The sequence below is a fragment of the Cricetulus griseus genome, chromosome 6 (genome assembly GCF_003668045.3).
Source record: "Cricetulus griseus strain 17A/GY chromosome 6, alternate assembly CriGri-PICRH-1.0, whole genome shotgun sequence".
In the NCBI taxonomy this organism is placed as follows: Eukaryota; Metazoa; Chordata; class Mammalia; order Rodentia; family Cricetidae; genus Cricetulus; species Cricetulus griseus.
In genome coordinates this window covers 155485229-155501396 of record NC_048599.1, presented here as the reverse complement: position 1 = coordinate 155501396, position 16168 = coordinate 155485229, and the positions used below count along the sequence as shown (strand labels likewise).

Genomic DNA, 16168 nt, shown 5'->3' with positions numbered 1-16168 from the left:
TTACAGTCTGGGTGGGACAGATGAAAGTGTGTGGCCCAAGATAGTGTGTCTGTTGATGGGGGTGCCTGATGAACCCAAGATGTCACAGACTACATCGTAGAGACAGTGAATCTCAGAGCTCTGCTAGAGTCAGCTCTTAGCAGTGACTCCCAAGGGCAAGCATCCCTCCTTTGGTAAGTGGCAGCCTCTGACCCCTATGACACTCATGGTGGTCTGCTGCACAGTAAGAGAAGTCTTATTCAGGGAGTGCAACAGTGATCAATTCTGTGTCCTCTTTGCTTTTTAGGTTCTTCTACCTAAGAGAGATCTTGAAAATCTTGGGAGATCTTGAAAATTAATTGGGGGAAACTGAGTAGAGCTGTGGCTAATGGTTTACAGAGGATCGCAAGTCTCTGTGAGGTCTCTACTCATGTTTTCCAGGAAAGTTGGTGGGGAAATCAGGTCCTACACAGTCAATGTGATCCAGAAGCCGTGAGCTGGAGGGGAGGCTTCAGTATGTACAATGGGGTTTCCACAGCATGGCTTTCAAACTTGCTAGTTAGTTTTTCCTTTTTTTTTTTAAAATAGTTTTACTAATTGTAACATGGCATACACTTCACAAAGAGACTCCTTTCTTACATGCTGGAAACTTGCAGGGCCAGCAAGCCCCAGCTTCCCTCCCTCACATTGCTGAGAAGTGGGACAGTTAACTGTGCCCTCACATAGGGGCTCATGTGGCCGCAGGTGAGCAATTCTAAGCATACAGTGGAACCCAGGTCAGGATTCATGATAACAGAGCAAATGACCACCTCTTATCTGTAGGGACAGGAGTGGAGTGGCGAAGAGGCTGCTGCCCTGCATCACACAGTACCTTAGTGAGCCAGGGATAGACTCCTGGCCTGTCTCCACACCTTATTGGCTGAGTAAGGCTTTCTCAGCCAAAGGCTCACCAAGCCAGAAGCAAGGTCTGCTCTGTAAAGCTGGCTTCTTCCCTGCTGTCACTTCTTTTCACGGGACTGGCTTCGGTGGGCTATGGCCTCTCTCACCTCTGCTGGCCATCCAGTCATAGCCTTCCTGTAGTCGCCTGCCAGAGGATCCTGTTGAGAAGTCTTGTCTGTTGGATCCCAGTTGAGACCAAGGTTCTGGCAGGGGAAGGCTGGCCTGTGACTGGGTGGCAGTAGGTAGGAGGGCTGTGGTTTCTGAGGTGACCTCTCTGTTGATTTTAGAGCTGCTGAGTGCCAGCAGGCAGTGTTCCAAGACAGAAGGCACTCTAGAGTCACTAATGCTTGCTTCATGGTTAGAGTTCCGTGCGTAATTAGTATTTTTTAAGCCTACTTTAGCCAAAGATTTCAAATTTAGAGACTCTTAAGTCATCAAAGATATTTTCTGGATGGCAGCTGAGTTTCAAAGGATCCTGTAGCATTTCCACCAGGCACTCCATCGTGGTCAGTTACCAGTCACTCATGAATGCTCGTGGCGTGTATCGCTTCTCCAGCTTCTCACAGAATATGCCATAATCACTCAGGGTTAGCTTAGATCATTCTGAAGGCCCTGTTACATATGGAGAATGATCTACCATAGCGTGTTTTTGGTTTAGATGAGTATGTTTATTAAAGAACAACCTAAAGAATTAAAACAGGAGATAGGTGGCAAAATACCATAAAATCACCTAGTTCCAGGTGTCTTTCAGAAATCTAACAGGGAAGCCCCTTTAAGGCAGCCAGGTGGAGTTCCTAATTGAGCAAAAAGTAAGCAAACCTGTGTGTCTCCAGGACAAGGCTTCCATGTAAAATAACAAAGAGATCACACTGTGAAATTGAGTGCTATTGACATCTGGCAGAAACTGACAGGAGAAGTTGAGGCAGTCAGAGTTCTCAATTGATCTCTCTCTCCTTGGCTCAGAGTCCTGGGTTTACCTCCCTTGGCTGAACTCCACACTGTTGCACTCTTACCTCATAGGATAAACAATAGTAATGTCTGCTAGAAATGGTTCACCTTCTAGCTGTTCTCCAGGGCATGGGGTTTTTATGCTTGGACTGTTTTGCTGTTCTCCCTCTGTGGCACAAAGTTGGTGGTAGAGGAGCGTCTGACCTATTCCAGACAAGGGCCTTGGAGGATACTTGGAGACAAGCATGCTTGGATCTGAAATGGGGAGGGGGTTCTGCTTCTAGGTTCAGCTCCTTGGTAAGCTTGAATAACTCATGACAGTTTACAATATAATGTACATTATAGTTTAGACTAGTGACATTTAAAAATCAGTGTACAATGTGGGTCTACACACTGGATTGTTACCATGCTTCCAACAGAGCTGGTGCAGTGGCCCAAGAGCTGTGCTGGTGGAGGGGCAATTGCTTAACCTCATGCATAGAAGCTATCTTACAGATGGACCTTCTACTCTGTGCCTGTGGTTCCAGAAGAAGACAGCAATTTGGAGCAAGATGCCAGCTTGGCTGAGGTTACACAATGAATTAGCAGAGGAGATCATGACTGAATCTTAGGTTAACAGTTTTTCTTTGTGTTACATGTATGCTTTTCCTTTGCTGACCTAATTTATTTGAGACAGGGTCTTAGTTTGTGGTCCAGGTTGGCCTTGAACTTGTGATCTTTCCTCTTCAACCTGGAAAGTGCCACTGTCATAGGCTTTTCCCACCGTGCCCGGCTCCTCTGCTGAGCTGGAAGAGTAAAGGAACAGAAATGAGTTTTCCTTCAGGGCAGCCTCACAGAACTGAGGGCTGATGATCTAGCTGTGTCCAGGTATGCCTGAGTTCTTCCTGCCTGGCAATGTGTGACTTCTCTGTGTGGATCTCACAGTGCCCTCATGCCAGGCTTGATGTTCAGCAGTGCATGTTGATGAGGACTTGAGTTTCCTCCTCACTGGACAAGGGGAAGTGGGTGGTGCCAAGAGATACCAGATGGCTAAGTATTCAGATTGCACTCACTCTCAGATTTTAGGAGCTAATTGGGTCTTGGCCACCAAGCCAGCCACTAGACTTCAGAATGTAGTGAAAATTTGGACTCTCAGAAAAAGTACTGAGTGGCAAAGGGGGCATCTTGAGACTGGGGCAGGTGAGTTTGACCTAGAAAAGTGGCTAGGGGCCTGAAGCATCAGGCAGTAGTTTATTCATCAGGGAGCAGGTGTGGTTGGTGGGAGGGGCTTAGGAGCAGGCAATCTGCAGTATTCTAGGCACATAAGCAGACTTCATCCCATATATATTACTGTTCGCTAGAGGTTAAGCTGTGATGAGGGTCATAGAAAGGAAGCCCTAGAGTGAGCTCTGGTCTCAGGATGCTCAAGGGCAGTTTCTGCACTTTGATCCTCTTTAGAAGTAGAGGCAAAACAGAATTTTGGTCTTAGTGGATCAAGTTATGTGGATATTCAGAGAGGAAGCAACTCAGGGACATACTTTCTCAACCTTCAGCCCACCCTAGGCTGGATCTGGATTCTTCAGTGAGACAGATGCACCTTGATAAAAAAACATGGAATAAGGGCAGTATAGGGATGGAAGCGTGCTGAGACTTAAGGACTCTCTTTGGAGGTTAGGGATGGGCCTGCAGATATGGCCACTTGCTTTGCTCATGCAATCAGGCACTAGGTTGCAGGGGGAGAGGAGTCATAGAGGCTTGCTACTTGCTTACCTGTTTACCCTTTTATCTTTGACCCTACTTGTGACCCTACCTCATTCTGCAAGTTTCTGGAAACTACTGGAGCAGTAGAGATGGCAAATAACCCCTGTTCCTATCATCATCTGTACCAGTGTATCCTGGAACCGCTTAGAGTTGATATGTTATTAGGTATCTCCTCTTACAGACCGTTGACTAATACACTAACTGGAGAGGGGAAGAACCTTGATGCACTTCAAACCACAAGTCAGAATTCTCAAGGCCAAGCTTGGGAAATTGCAGCACTGGGGATGCCATTAACAGTTGAGGGGGAACAATGCCTGGCACTTAGTAGGCCTGCAGTAAATGTTTGGTGGCTGAGTAGGTGTCAGCAACGTCCTTTCCAGTCCACAGAACACTTTCAGACCCACTCTGTTCCCAGCCATTGGGAGTCAGGAGGTTCTTCCCACCCTCCACATAGCACAGCAGCCAAGAAGAATGCCCCTCTTTGCCCAAGAGCATGTAGCTGGGAGTGTGGCACTGCCCTGTTCTGGCCTCCTGCTCCCTCTCAGATAGCTCATGTCACCTGAGACCTTTCTGTTGTACACCAGAGTCTCCATACTTAGTAAACAGATACTCTTTTGGTGTGTGTGTGTGTGTGTGTGTGTGTGTGTGTGTGTGTGTGTGTGTGTGTGTTTTAAAGCAAAACTTTTTAAAAAGGAAAATGTGCCTCTCTATGTGCATTTTTGCCAGATTGAACCCTTGGGTCTGTTTATTTTTAATAAGGAGGAAACACTGTGGTCTGGAACAGCTGAACCAAGCACCACTGCTGCCTACTCATTAGTTCATTCGTCTAATTAGATTGAAACCAGGGAAGGAAGCAGTGGTGGCAACCATTTTGTGTAGAGCAGGCGCAGGTGTGTGCAGTCTTGAGCCTGCATCTTTCTCCCTCCCTGCTTTGCTCCCCCTTGCCCTGCACAGAGCCACTAAAGTGAGCCTTCTTCCCACCCCACCCCCAGTGGGAAGTGCTGTTTCTTCTGCCAAGAGTGTGTGTCTTATGAACAGCTGGTAGGCACATTTCTGGGACTTTAGAGGCATCTTGGTGTCCAGTCTTATAGGACAAAGAAGCTATTGCTTTATCTTTGAGAAGAGATTTAAGGCAAAGCATTTTTCTGGAGAACCCAGAGGATCTTGGGTCCTTGTAAACTGCTTTGAAAAGAAGTACACCTGAAAGGTTTGGTCGCTGCAGCCTGTGCCCTGAGTTTGCATGCACGTGGAACACTGCTGGCCCTGATCCCAGCCAGGCCTGTTGGAGGTGGTTCTGTCCACTTGTCAGTGCTGGCTGTGACCTCTGGGCTCCCTTACTTTGGTCAAATATTTCTACTGGAATTTTCCATATTCACTCTGCTCTGTGGCTGCTCTAATGGAAAGGGAACAAACATGGAGAAGGTCTTTGCTGTATGTAGAGCCATGCTGGACATGAAGCTGCAGCTCCCAGGACCAGCTCTGTTTCTCTTGGGTGCTTTCTCCTCTTGGAGCTGCCTTGCTTTATTCTTCCTGTTTCTCCATTGCTTTTTCCTTAGCCAAAGTCAAGTTCCTATATTACTGTTTTGCCTTTGTTTATCCACACAGCCCCCTAAGTGTCTGTGCTGTTGGCAGAACCCTACAGGGGTTCTCAGCATCACAGAGATCTCATTCAGGATCTCAGGCAAAGCAAACAGGGCTGTACTTGGCTCTTTCTGATCTCCTCCCCTGTAGTAGCACAGACCCACTTGTAACTGGAGACACAGTTCCCAAATATAACAGGATCTAGTGTTGGCCTTTGCAAGTACCACATGTGCCCTTCCTTAGACCCCATTTAGTTCTTAAGATTCTATTTCTGAGCTGGGCGTTGGTGGCGCACGCCTTTAATCCCAGCACTTGGGAGGCAGAGGCAGGTGGATCTCTGTGAGTTCAAGGCCAGCCTGGTCTCCAGAGCGAGCACCAGGATAGGCTCCAAAGCTACACAGAGAAACCCTGTCTCGAAAAATCAAAAAAAAAAAAAAAATTCTATTTCTTCCTCTCTGATGCTTTTCATTTATGCCAAGGCAAAACTTGGTGCCTGCTCTCTACTATGCTCTGACTGTAATTGAGATGCACTCCCGTTCAATTATTTATCACATAGTTCTGCAATCCTTTCCTTGAACGTTTATCACTTTCTCCTGCCCCAAATTCATTATGGCAGCTCCATTCACTAGCTAACTGTTGTTGAGTGGCACACTGTCTCTCACTCAAGCACTGGGCTAAAGAAAGACTTCCCATATGCTTACTCATTTCCTCCTTCCTGTGTAGGGGTTATTGTCATCTTTACACACCAGGAAACATGCTTGGAGGGTTAAGGGACTTGGCAGAGCTGGGTACTGGGATGTGCTAGCACCGTGTGAGCGGCTTAACGGCAGTGTGATTCAGCCCTTCCTTCAAGGAGCTTGCTGTCTAACATCCTAGGATGCCAAGTTCATGGTGAGTGTTTTATGAACCTTTCTTGAGGAGACATGAGAAAACATTTATTTACCTCAGGCAGGGCACAACAACAGAAGTGATGCCCTTCACATGCAGCACGGTGGGCCAGAGAGCTTAATTGGGGTTTCTTTCTTAAGTATAGTCTACTTACAAGTGCTGTACCACTGAAGAAAGAAAAGTCTCTCCCAGAAACCATTAACTGCCTGTATATCCTCAAGGGGAAGTTAGGGCCTTAGAACCTTGGGGCCAGACTTGTGCAGGTCTCCTCCAGGCAGTCACCACTGAGAGGGCTGCATCATGTCATGCTCCAAAGATAGCATCTCACAATGAGGTTGTCTCAGGCACTGTGGAAACAGGAGAGGCTGGGACTTACTTTGTGCACAAGCATCACCCAACACTGTATTAAAATGAAAATGTCAGCCACTTTCATTCACTCCCTAAAGACTCCCTGACCCATGTACAGCACCTCCTTCTCCAGGAGTCTCTGCCTTCTCCACTGGCCCACTCAGTGTGAGAAATGTGCATGAGGGTATGAAGGTTTCTGGAGTACCAGAAGTCTCTGGGGATTGCCCTTGTTCAGCTCATTTGTCATTGTCTGGGCTTCCTGGAGCGTTTCCATCCTAGGGCATTTTTTCTTGGCCTCAGGACAGAACTTCTAAGAACATGTCTCAGCACTGGGCCCTCTGGCACTATGTCCCTCTCACCCCACTAGTGCTGGCCAACCTCTGGCGTGCTGGATCCTGCCCTGCTAGTGGAGCAGAGGGCACTGAGGCATGGCTCTCACTCTCTAGGGATAGCTTAAACTAGGTCAGGGACAGAATCCCGGCTAATCCTAGAGGTGATCCTTGGGCCTGTCGAAGCGAGCACACAGCAATCAGTAGACACAGGGGGAAGGTGGTTAAGGACAGGAAACAGCAAATGCTAGCTGTTTGTCTCACAGTCTGAATACTCACATGTCCATACATAACCTCTGCCTTCCCAGAGCCTGGAGTCAGCCAAAGGAATGTGCCTGAGCGTGTGCATCAGCCCAAGAGAAACAAACAGTGATGGAAAGGGAAGGATGTCTGGGGTAGGATCAGAGAGACATGAAAGAGCTGTCTGTGGACTCATTACCCCTTCTTGTCATTAGAAGAAATGTCAAAGTGTCAACCCAAGGATCACCTCTAGGCTTAGCCAGGATTCTGTCCCTGACCTAGTTTAAAAAGAGGCCCCACAGGATAAGAGTTTTATTCAGTACCCCCCCCCCCAAAAGGGCTGGGAGATGGCTTAGTTGTTACGGTGCCTGCCATGCAAACATGAGGACCTGAGGTCTGATCTTTTGTCACTGGCATAGGAAGAGCCCAGCATTTTAGTGTACATCTGTAACCCTACCATTAGAAGAGGGCTGGAGACAGGTGGAACCGTGGAGCTTATTGGCCATCAGGCCTAGGGAATTGCCAAGCTACAGGTTTAGTGAGCGACTCTGTCTGAAAAACTAAGATGGAAGGCTGAGAAAATGGCTCCATAGGTAAAGTGCTATGCAAGCCATGCCATGCAAGCATGAGAGAGAACCTAAGTTAGCACTTCCAGAACTCACCTAAAAATCTGGCTTGGCCACATGCATCTGTAACCTCAGCTTAGGGAGGCAGGAAGAGGCAGCTCCTATAGCTCACTGGTCAGCCAGCCCACACTGAAATAGCTCCAGGTTCAGTAAGAGACCCTATCTAAAAATAAAAGGTAGGAAGCAATTGAAGAAGACACCCAACATTAACCTTTGGCCTCACATGCATGTACACACGTGTACACACACACACACACACACACACACACACACACACACACACACACACACACACACACACACACACACACACGATAAGCCTGGGTCCTAGTTAGGAAATTGCTAATTTTCTGGGATTATAAAGGGAATGAGGAACAGAGTATAACAGGGGTCTCTTAAGCACATTCTGCCCAGTGCACAATGGATTATTTAATTTTCACAGGCCTATGGACCTACATTTATTGATAGGAAAGCTGAGAATATAGTGCTAGTGAATAGGAGAGCAGAATTTGAAACCAGGCTTGATCCCAGACCTTGTCCTGATTGTACTGCTCCAGAAATCTGCATGCAGAGAATCAGGGAAGCTCCTGAGGGCCCCAGGAAGCCAGATGCCCACCAAGGAGCAAAGTTAGCAAGGTGTTTGCCAGCCTCACTCTGTTACACCCAGGATACAACCAATGCTCTGCAGAGAGCCAGGTTCTTTCCTTTCTTGTCCAATGAGCATGACTGTCTCTTCCTAGAGGATCTGCAAAAGCTCTTGTCGTAGTCTGAACCTGAGACCCCCAGAAGTCTTCTCCATCTTCCTGACTAGTGACATTGGGGATGAATAAGCCCCAAGACCATTTAGGCCAGGCTGTCAGTACATGTGATCTGTCTTCCTGTCACAGCTCATTTGGGCTCCTTTAATAATTGAGGCCTGTGTTAAACGGTTCAGTTTGTCCTTCATAGACAGGAGCAGTTCCATATATAAGCGACACTCCTGCCTCCCAAGGACACACTTTCCTGAAGTGCAGATGATTCAGCATGACCCAGTAGTTTGGATTTCATTGAGTTCTCTGTTAAAGCCAGCTCCCCTGTCTCATCATTGAGACTAGGTGCTTGGAGTTTGGTGGCTGTGGCTGGAGTTCCTTGACTGGGACTTTGGGTCCTCACTCTGCTGACTTCTGCTTGCCCTGCCCAATGCCCATACCCCTCTGACTCTGTATCTCTCTTGGCATTCATCTGTGTGGGAATTCTCTGTATGCTTTTGCCTTTTCCCCTAGTGGACTGAGGATTCCTATCTCTAGGACTGAGGAAATTGTAGAATGCATTAAAAAAGTGAATGATTTGAGGTGCTTGGAGACTCTGCTACCAGGAAAATAACACTAGTAATTAAGGCAGAAAATAAATGTTTCTTCTTCTGTCCTACGTACTGTCCTTAGTGTTTGTTTGGACTTTCTCCCCTTCACAGTGGCCTTGGCTTGCAGATGTCAGAGGTCATGGGAAGGTGTTGTGCTTCTTGCAGCCTTTTGTGCCTGCCTTCTGTTTTTGTTCTGACTCATCACAAATGACCAGCTTTATAATTTAATGAGTGGGTTTGAACCTTAAAAAATGCTTTTTTTTTAAATTTTGCAGATTCACAGTTTAGCATTGAGTACAATAATGTATCAGATGTCTGTCAAAATGTAGAACCAACTCTTTTGCTGGAAATAATTACATTTTGCCAAGCCCTTTTATTCTGAGAAGCTCCAGTATTAATGTACGGTACTATAAATGCACGCCTTGTGATGTGTGGATTCAGAGAGGGATGGTTGGGATGGCAATTAAACCAAGTCAGAGGCACTGGATGGGTGGTAAAAAGGGAAATAGAACATGTCCCTTTGTTAGATACATTCCCCCGAAGATACGTTTATAATTTGACAATCTAGGCAGCTGGAGAAATTAGCAGCTGCTTCACTGGAGAAGCTGGCCTGATTCTCCAAACTTGCATTTGGAAAATTGAACCGTTTGTTCTCTTTGTGATTCCTGGTTAGAGGGCTTATTTTTCAGGTCACAGGCAGATCAGGACCTAAACACATGACCTCAACTCCTAGCCAGGACAAGTGCACTGTTTTTGAGGATGGTTGCTGTTGGCTGTAGTTGATGTATCAACTCCTAGTCTTCAAGGATAGTTGGCTATATCTATCTGATGTCATTTCCTCAATCCTTAGTCAGTCTCAAGTGAAACTTATCTTGATGCCATGAAGATGGACAGATCTGCTAAAATGCCGGCTCTCACCCTGATAGCACCCACCAAGCAAGGAACCCTTGTTTCCTTTCTGTGTATTAGTGTCTTTATCTGTAACATGGACATGAATCTTAAACTCAGCACCTGAGATATGGGTGTCCAGCACCATGATATGCTAGACACTGATTTAGGTAATTGAAAACTAGACAGAAATCCTTGTCCTTAAAGAACTTACATTTTAATGAGAGAAGACCTCTATTAAACCTAGATAAGATGATGTTACCTACTATGTTGGGGGGCAGTAGAAGAAAAAGATGGGCTAAGGGTTTTGTACAATTGGTAGAGTGCTTGCCTAGCATGCAGAAATGCCTAGGTCCACTTCCCGGGAGCACATAAAACTAGGTGTGGTGGTGCCTGCCTATAATTCTGGTTTTCAGGAGGCTAGAGTTCAAAGTCATCCCCTGCTACATATTAAGTTTGGGAACAGCCTGGACTATGTGAGACCTTGTCTCAGAAACAAACACACACAAAAGAAGAATTAAAAGGGGTGCAGGATAAGGGGTCTGGGTAGTTCTGAGAGCAACTGTGGAATATGGGTTGTAGTTTTAATGGTGTTCACTGAGCCAGTGACAACAGGGAGCTGCAAGGGACCTATTTGTGCAGATAGCCTGACATATGGTGGAACAGGCAGAAACCAGCAAGACTTCAGCAATTGTAAGACAGAATAGTGGAGGGGTAAGAAAAACTGGGCTAAGACATGATTGATGCTGAGATCCTCAAGTTCCTGAGGATTCAATGAATGGACATTTGTGAAGTGCCTTGTTTTCTGTTGGCCTTTTCATTTTCTGATGTCTCAGTCATACTACTTGGCATAGTCCTCCAAGCTTCTATGAGACTTTCATATCTCCTTTCTCCTGGCCCAACTGGCTGTCAATCACTTCCTTGTCCTCTCTCCCACCCCCTCCCTTTTCTCTTGTTCCCATTGTGTTTAACCTACTTGGTGACTTCTCACCTGCACAGTCGTACCAGCCTCGGAAGCATTACACCTGCCTCTCCATCACCACCCCTCCTGTCTCCCCCTTCCTTCCTTCCTGCCATGTTGCAATGTGAGGCATTTCTCTCTTGCTCATCACCCTGGGCTGCTAGGCTGTACTCATTTATTCCTTTCTTTGTTCACACATTCAGCATCTTCTGAGCATCTACTAATGCTCAGAGTCATGTGAGTGCTGTCCGAGGAGGAAACAGACTTGGAAATAATTTTAGCACCAATTCAGAAATGTGTGTTTTTGCCCCAGCTCGTTTCTAAAAGGATTTGGGGTTTAGTGGTTTATTATGTATTCTGATGAATAATCCAGAGCAGCTGTCTGTAGATGTCAGCATAGAACTCCACTGTCACCCGGCAGGGACAGCTGTGCCTGCCTCTCTAGGGCTCACTGCAGTCCTGTAGTGCAGTGCGACCTTCTCCAGCATAGCTCCACGTACCTGCATCAACATTCATGTCACTTTGTGGTCTGTGTTCTGCCTCCCAGGTTCAGCCTCATGTGGCCCCTCTGTGGGAAGCCTGAGCCCTGGATCCCAACTGATTTCCCCTCCCCTGCTCTTCCTCTTGTCCAATGCTTGGGTTTCAGCTAGGAGAGGATGGAGAGAGGAGGGGGAGAGAGATTTCTTGCTCATTTCTCTTATGAATTCCTTGAGGCAGGGATCAGGCCCATCTTTACCACCCTTTCCAGAGGAAATACTCAATAATCTGAGTGAGGAATTGATTCAGGGTGGGGTGTTCCCAGTGCCATGGCATCTGGGGACAGATTTTGTTTTTCTTTTGAGACAGGGTTTCTCTGTGTAGCCCTGGCTGTCCTGGAACTCACTCTGTAGACCAGGCTGACTCCAAACTCACAGAGATCTACCTGCCTCTGCCTCCTGAGTACCGGAATCTAAGGCATGCATGCACACACTCAGTGCCAAGATGCGGACAGATTTTCTTTGCAGTACTTTTTCTTGTGAATAAAATACTGAGTTCCTGAGGCCCTGCTGGTCCTTTTTGTGCTGTAACCTAGACTCCAGATGCATCTTTTCACAGGAGCTATGACACAATCCTTTATACAAGAAGTTCCAAACTGTCACCAATGACTTAGAAACACTTCTTTTTGGAATTTATTCATTCAAAAGTTGGAGATTGACTTTTTTTTTAAACTTCTTGAGGCCAGGTCTCATGCAGTGCAGGCTGGCCTTCAACTTGTGATGTTCCTGTCAGCATCTGGAATGCTGAGATTATCGTGGTGTGCTAGAGACTGCCTCTTTTCTGCTGTACTCTGTCCGTACCCAAGGGTAAATGGTGAATATTTAACCCACAAACCATCAAATACTACCACAGGCACCCAGAGAGTAGAGAATGAAGCTCAAGAGATACCTAGCCACATCATAGCTAGGTAACCTTCAGCAAGTTTTTAAAACTATAAGATAAGCATAAAAATACCCATCAGTGGGCTGAGGAATCACTTACCATTCAAAGCAATAGTAAAGCTCTTGCCCACTTGCATCCCCTGAGTGCCAGTGCATAGCATGGACTACTTAGTTGAGATTGCACTCAAGGATCTCCTGGGACCTTCATTCAAATATGAGATTCTGCATTCCCAATATTCTTATGCTATGGACCTGGGAGCCACACTTGAGTAGGTATTAGGGCAGTGAGCAGGATTTAGTGGCCCATGCCTGTATTCCCAGCACTCCAGAAGCACAGGCAGGAGGACGGTGCCTCGCCTGAGATGGATGGATGGATGGATGGATGGATGGATGGATGGATGGATGGATGGATGGACAGACATATGGTTCTTAAACCTATGGCCTGATTCCTAGTCACCTGAAAGCCATGGATTTTTGGCCACACCTCTGATGGTTTATTTATTCATCATATCTGATATCAGGCCTAAGATTTTAGATTTTTAATTTCCCAGATGATACCTAACCTGCTGCTTCAGGAACCACATGTTATCTGGCCAGGCTCTGGGATATATTAATAATAACTAAATAATAGTAACAGTCAGCACTTACTGTGCAGTTATTATGTGCCAGGCTCTGTGCCAGAGGAGTTTTATATAGTTTCATTTAATTATTTTTTTCATTCTTTTGTGTGTGTGGGGGGGTGTACATGGAGGTCAGAGGACAATTTTGTGAGTAGATTCTCTCTTCGTGCCTTTATCAGATGACCAGGTTTGTATGGCAAATACCTTTACTTGCTGTGCCTCCTTGCCAGCTCCCATTTAATTATGTTTTACATTCGTTTTTAATTGACAAGTAATAATCATTTGCATTGGGGCTGAGGAAATGGCTAGAGATCCCCATGTAAAAATGCAAGCATGATATTGTATCTATAATCTAAGCACAGGGACTCCTGTCCATCTGGCCAGTCACTAAATTCCAGGTTCAGGAGAAATCCTGTCTGAAAACAAATAAGGTGGAGAGCTATGGAGGAAGACCACCAACATTAACTATTGACCTCCACCACTACAAGCACAAATGCATGCACACATACAAATGATAAATACAATTAAAACAATTGTTTACATTTACGAGTCAGTGTGAAGATATTTTGATACATGCTTACAATGTAGAATGATTAAATCAGACAGCAAATTCTTTACCTCACATACTTAGTTTTCATGATGGAAGCATTAAGGTATCTTGTAGCAATTTTGAAACACATGGTGCTTTATTATTTATTGTGGTCACCATGTAAAAGGTGGCTGAAATCTGTCCCCGTCTGACTGAATGATTGTAGCTTCTCGTTGATTATTCTGTTTCACCCTGATTATCCTGTGAAGTGGATCCTATGCTTTCCCCACTGTAGCTGGAGTTTTCTTGTCCCACCAGGTCCCACAGCTACTTCAGCCCCAAATAAGCACATAGATGCTATATCAATTATAAAACTGTTGGCCAGTGGCTAGGGCTCCTTACTTATTAACCCATTTCTATATATCTATGTATTACCATGTGGTCTTGGCTTACTGGAGTATGCCTGGACCTGTTTCTCCTTTGGCGGCAACACGGTGTCTCTGCCTTGGTGCCTCTCTGCCTACCTTTCCTGGAATTCCTAGCCTCCTAGCCCCACCTATCTTCCTGCCCCTATTGACCAAACAGTATTTTATTCATCAACCAATAAGAGAAACATATACTCAGAAGGGCATCCCCCACCATCTCCACTTTTCTGTCTAAATAAAAAGAAGGGGTTTAACTTTAACACAATAAAATTATATATAACAAAACAGCTATCAAGCAAGAACTACAGTTAACAGTATTTAGTCCATTAACATTTGGCAAAATTTAAAGAAAATATTCTATCTTCTATCTTATCTTTGTGAGTCTAAAGTTTTATATGTAACTTACCTTTTATATTAACTAAAGGAAAACCATAACCATAGATATCTGCCTTCAATTCCATCAAAGACCATAGAAGGATATATAAACTCTAGAATTTACAGAGACATCTCACTGTCTGGACAGTCACCTAATGTTCTTCTGTAATGTTGAAGCATCCATCTTCAGCCTATGCCTAGTGTGTCTGGCAGACTTCTCAGCGAAGCAGGGAATTTGAAACAGTCCCACCTGTCTTGGCAGTTTGTCAGTCATTTTTCTCTGTGTCCTGCAGAATGTCTGGCAGACTCTCCATGAAGCAGGAACCCTGAAGGACTGTCCCATCTTGTTTTTTAAGTTCAGCAGTCACTACTACCAGGTTCCTAAGAATCCTCCAGTTCACTTGCTTTATGAACAGATTTCTGGGTCTGCACTTTGATCTCAATTTGCTAGGGCTGGGTCCCAAGTTGATTCCAAGGCTCAGGTAATGCTAGAAGTCTCTGCTGTGGTTAATATGCTTCTCTGCTTTGCTTTCATTTATTCTCAGTACAAAATACCAATTTGGAAGAAGTCATATATCAATATAGCATAATGTGTTTGACACTGAAAGTCACGCTCAGCCAAATTCCTCCATAGTGACAAAGAAAGTGCTTTAGGATCTCCAGATGTCTTAGAGTCTACATTCCTGGTGGTTGAAGCATAGAAAGACAAGATGAAAGAGTGTTGGTGTTCCACCAGCCCAGGGAGCCTACATTGACTGGACCCCATCTGGCTCTGGAGGATCTGGGAAGGTAATCCAGGAAATCGGTCTTGACTGCAACAAGATGTATTGTGAGCCCATGGGATCTTAGGGGAAATAAAATACTGTACTTGCCTCTTTGGACACAGTTGCTCGCTCATACCAAGGCTGGCCCGGCCAAGCACTCATTTGTAGCATAGAGATGAGTTTCTTCCCACAGTATGTTTTCTTTTCGCTGGCCAGGGCCTATAGCTCATCCATGGTCCCACAGACTCAGGGATGCCTTTGCACATAGCCTGAGGTGGCCGGTGTCTCTTTCCTTGTTGCCATGACTAAGGATGGAATAGAGAAAAGGATCAGAGTTGTCACAGTAGGAAACTGACCAATGCCTTGCCTGCCATGGGAGGTGTGTGGGTGGTGTAGCAGGATGGTGATGTGCAAGAAGGTGAAGGATTGATGTTAATGCACCAGGTGGATGCCATCAGGAAGGATTATTCTGAAACTTCCTTGATGTTCACCTTATTTACTTCATGGTCTCATTGAGTTAACAGACCTCAAATAATGTTGTAGTGCTAATGGCAACAGTGTTTCAGTTTGATAAAACTTATGTGTTCAGTTTTAACTGTCAGCTTGACCCAGCCTAGACTCACACATAGCTGAAGAGAGTCCCAATGAGTTGTCCAGATCAGACTGGCTTGTGGGCATGTCTGTGGGAAATTATCTTGATTGTTCATTGGTATAAGAAGACCCAGCCTACTATGGGTGGTACTATTTCCTATGCCTGGCTTGAACGATACGAATTGAACTATACGAATGCAATGGTTATCTAGCTAGAAATCAGGCAGGCAGCATGGGTGCCTTCATTCCTCTCTGCTCTTGAATGTGGATGTTATGACCAGCTGTCTAAAGTACCTGCCTCTCAGACTTCACTGAAGTGATGGACTATAACCTGGAATTGGGTGCTAAAATAATCCCTTCCTCCCCAAAGTTGCTTTTTAAGTTTTGTTTTTTATCACAGGAGCAGAGATGAAAACATAGTACATTCTAACTAGAAGTCAGAGTTACTGAGGACTCCTGTCAGCTTTACCTTCGGGGTGTGTGTGTGTGTGTGTGTGTGTGTGTGTGTGTGTGTGTGTGTGTGTGTGTGTGTGTGAGTGTGTGTGGTGTGTGTGTGTGTGTGTGTGTGTGTGTGTGTGTGTGTGTGTGTGTGTGTGTGTGTGTGTGTGTGTGTGTGTGTGTGTGTGTGTGTGTGTGTGTG

General features: G+C 45.6%; 1 protein-coding gene across 5 annotated transcripts in view; it reads left to right on the top strand.

The window, feature by feature from the left end:
- Sergef (secretion regulating guanine nucleotide exchange factor) overlaps positions 1-16168 on the top strand; it is a 212026-nt gene that overhangs the window by 95267 nt on the left and 100591 nt on the right. The window contains exon 10 of one of the 5 annotated variants that reach the window (XM_027420539.2): positions 5911-6078. The exons of the other annotated variants lie outside the window; for them this stretch is intronic. Coding sequence (XP_027276340.1) covers positions 5911-6063 — 153 coding nt within the window. The 3' untranslated portion in view covers positions 6064-6078. The remainder of the gene's footprint in view (positions 1-5910; positions 6079-16168) is intronic. 5 annotated transcript variants of the gene reach the window in all.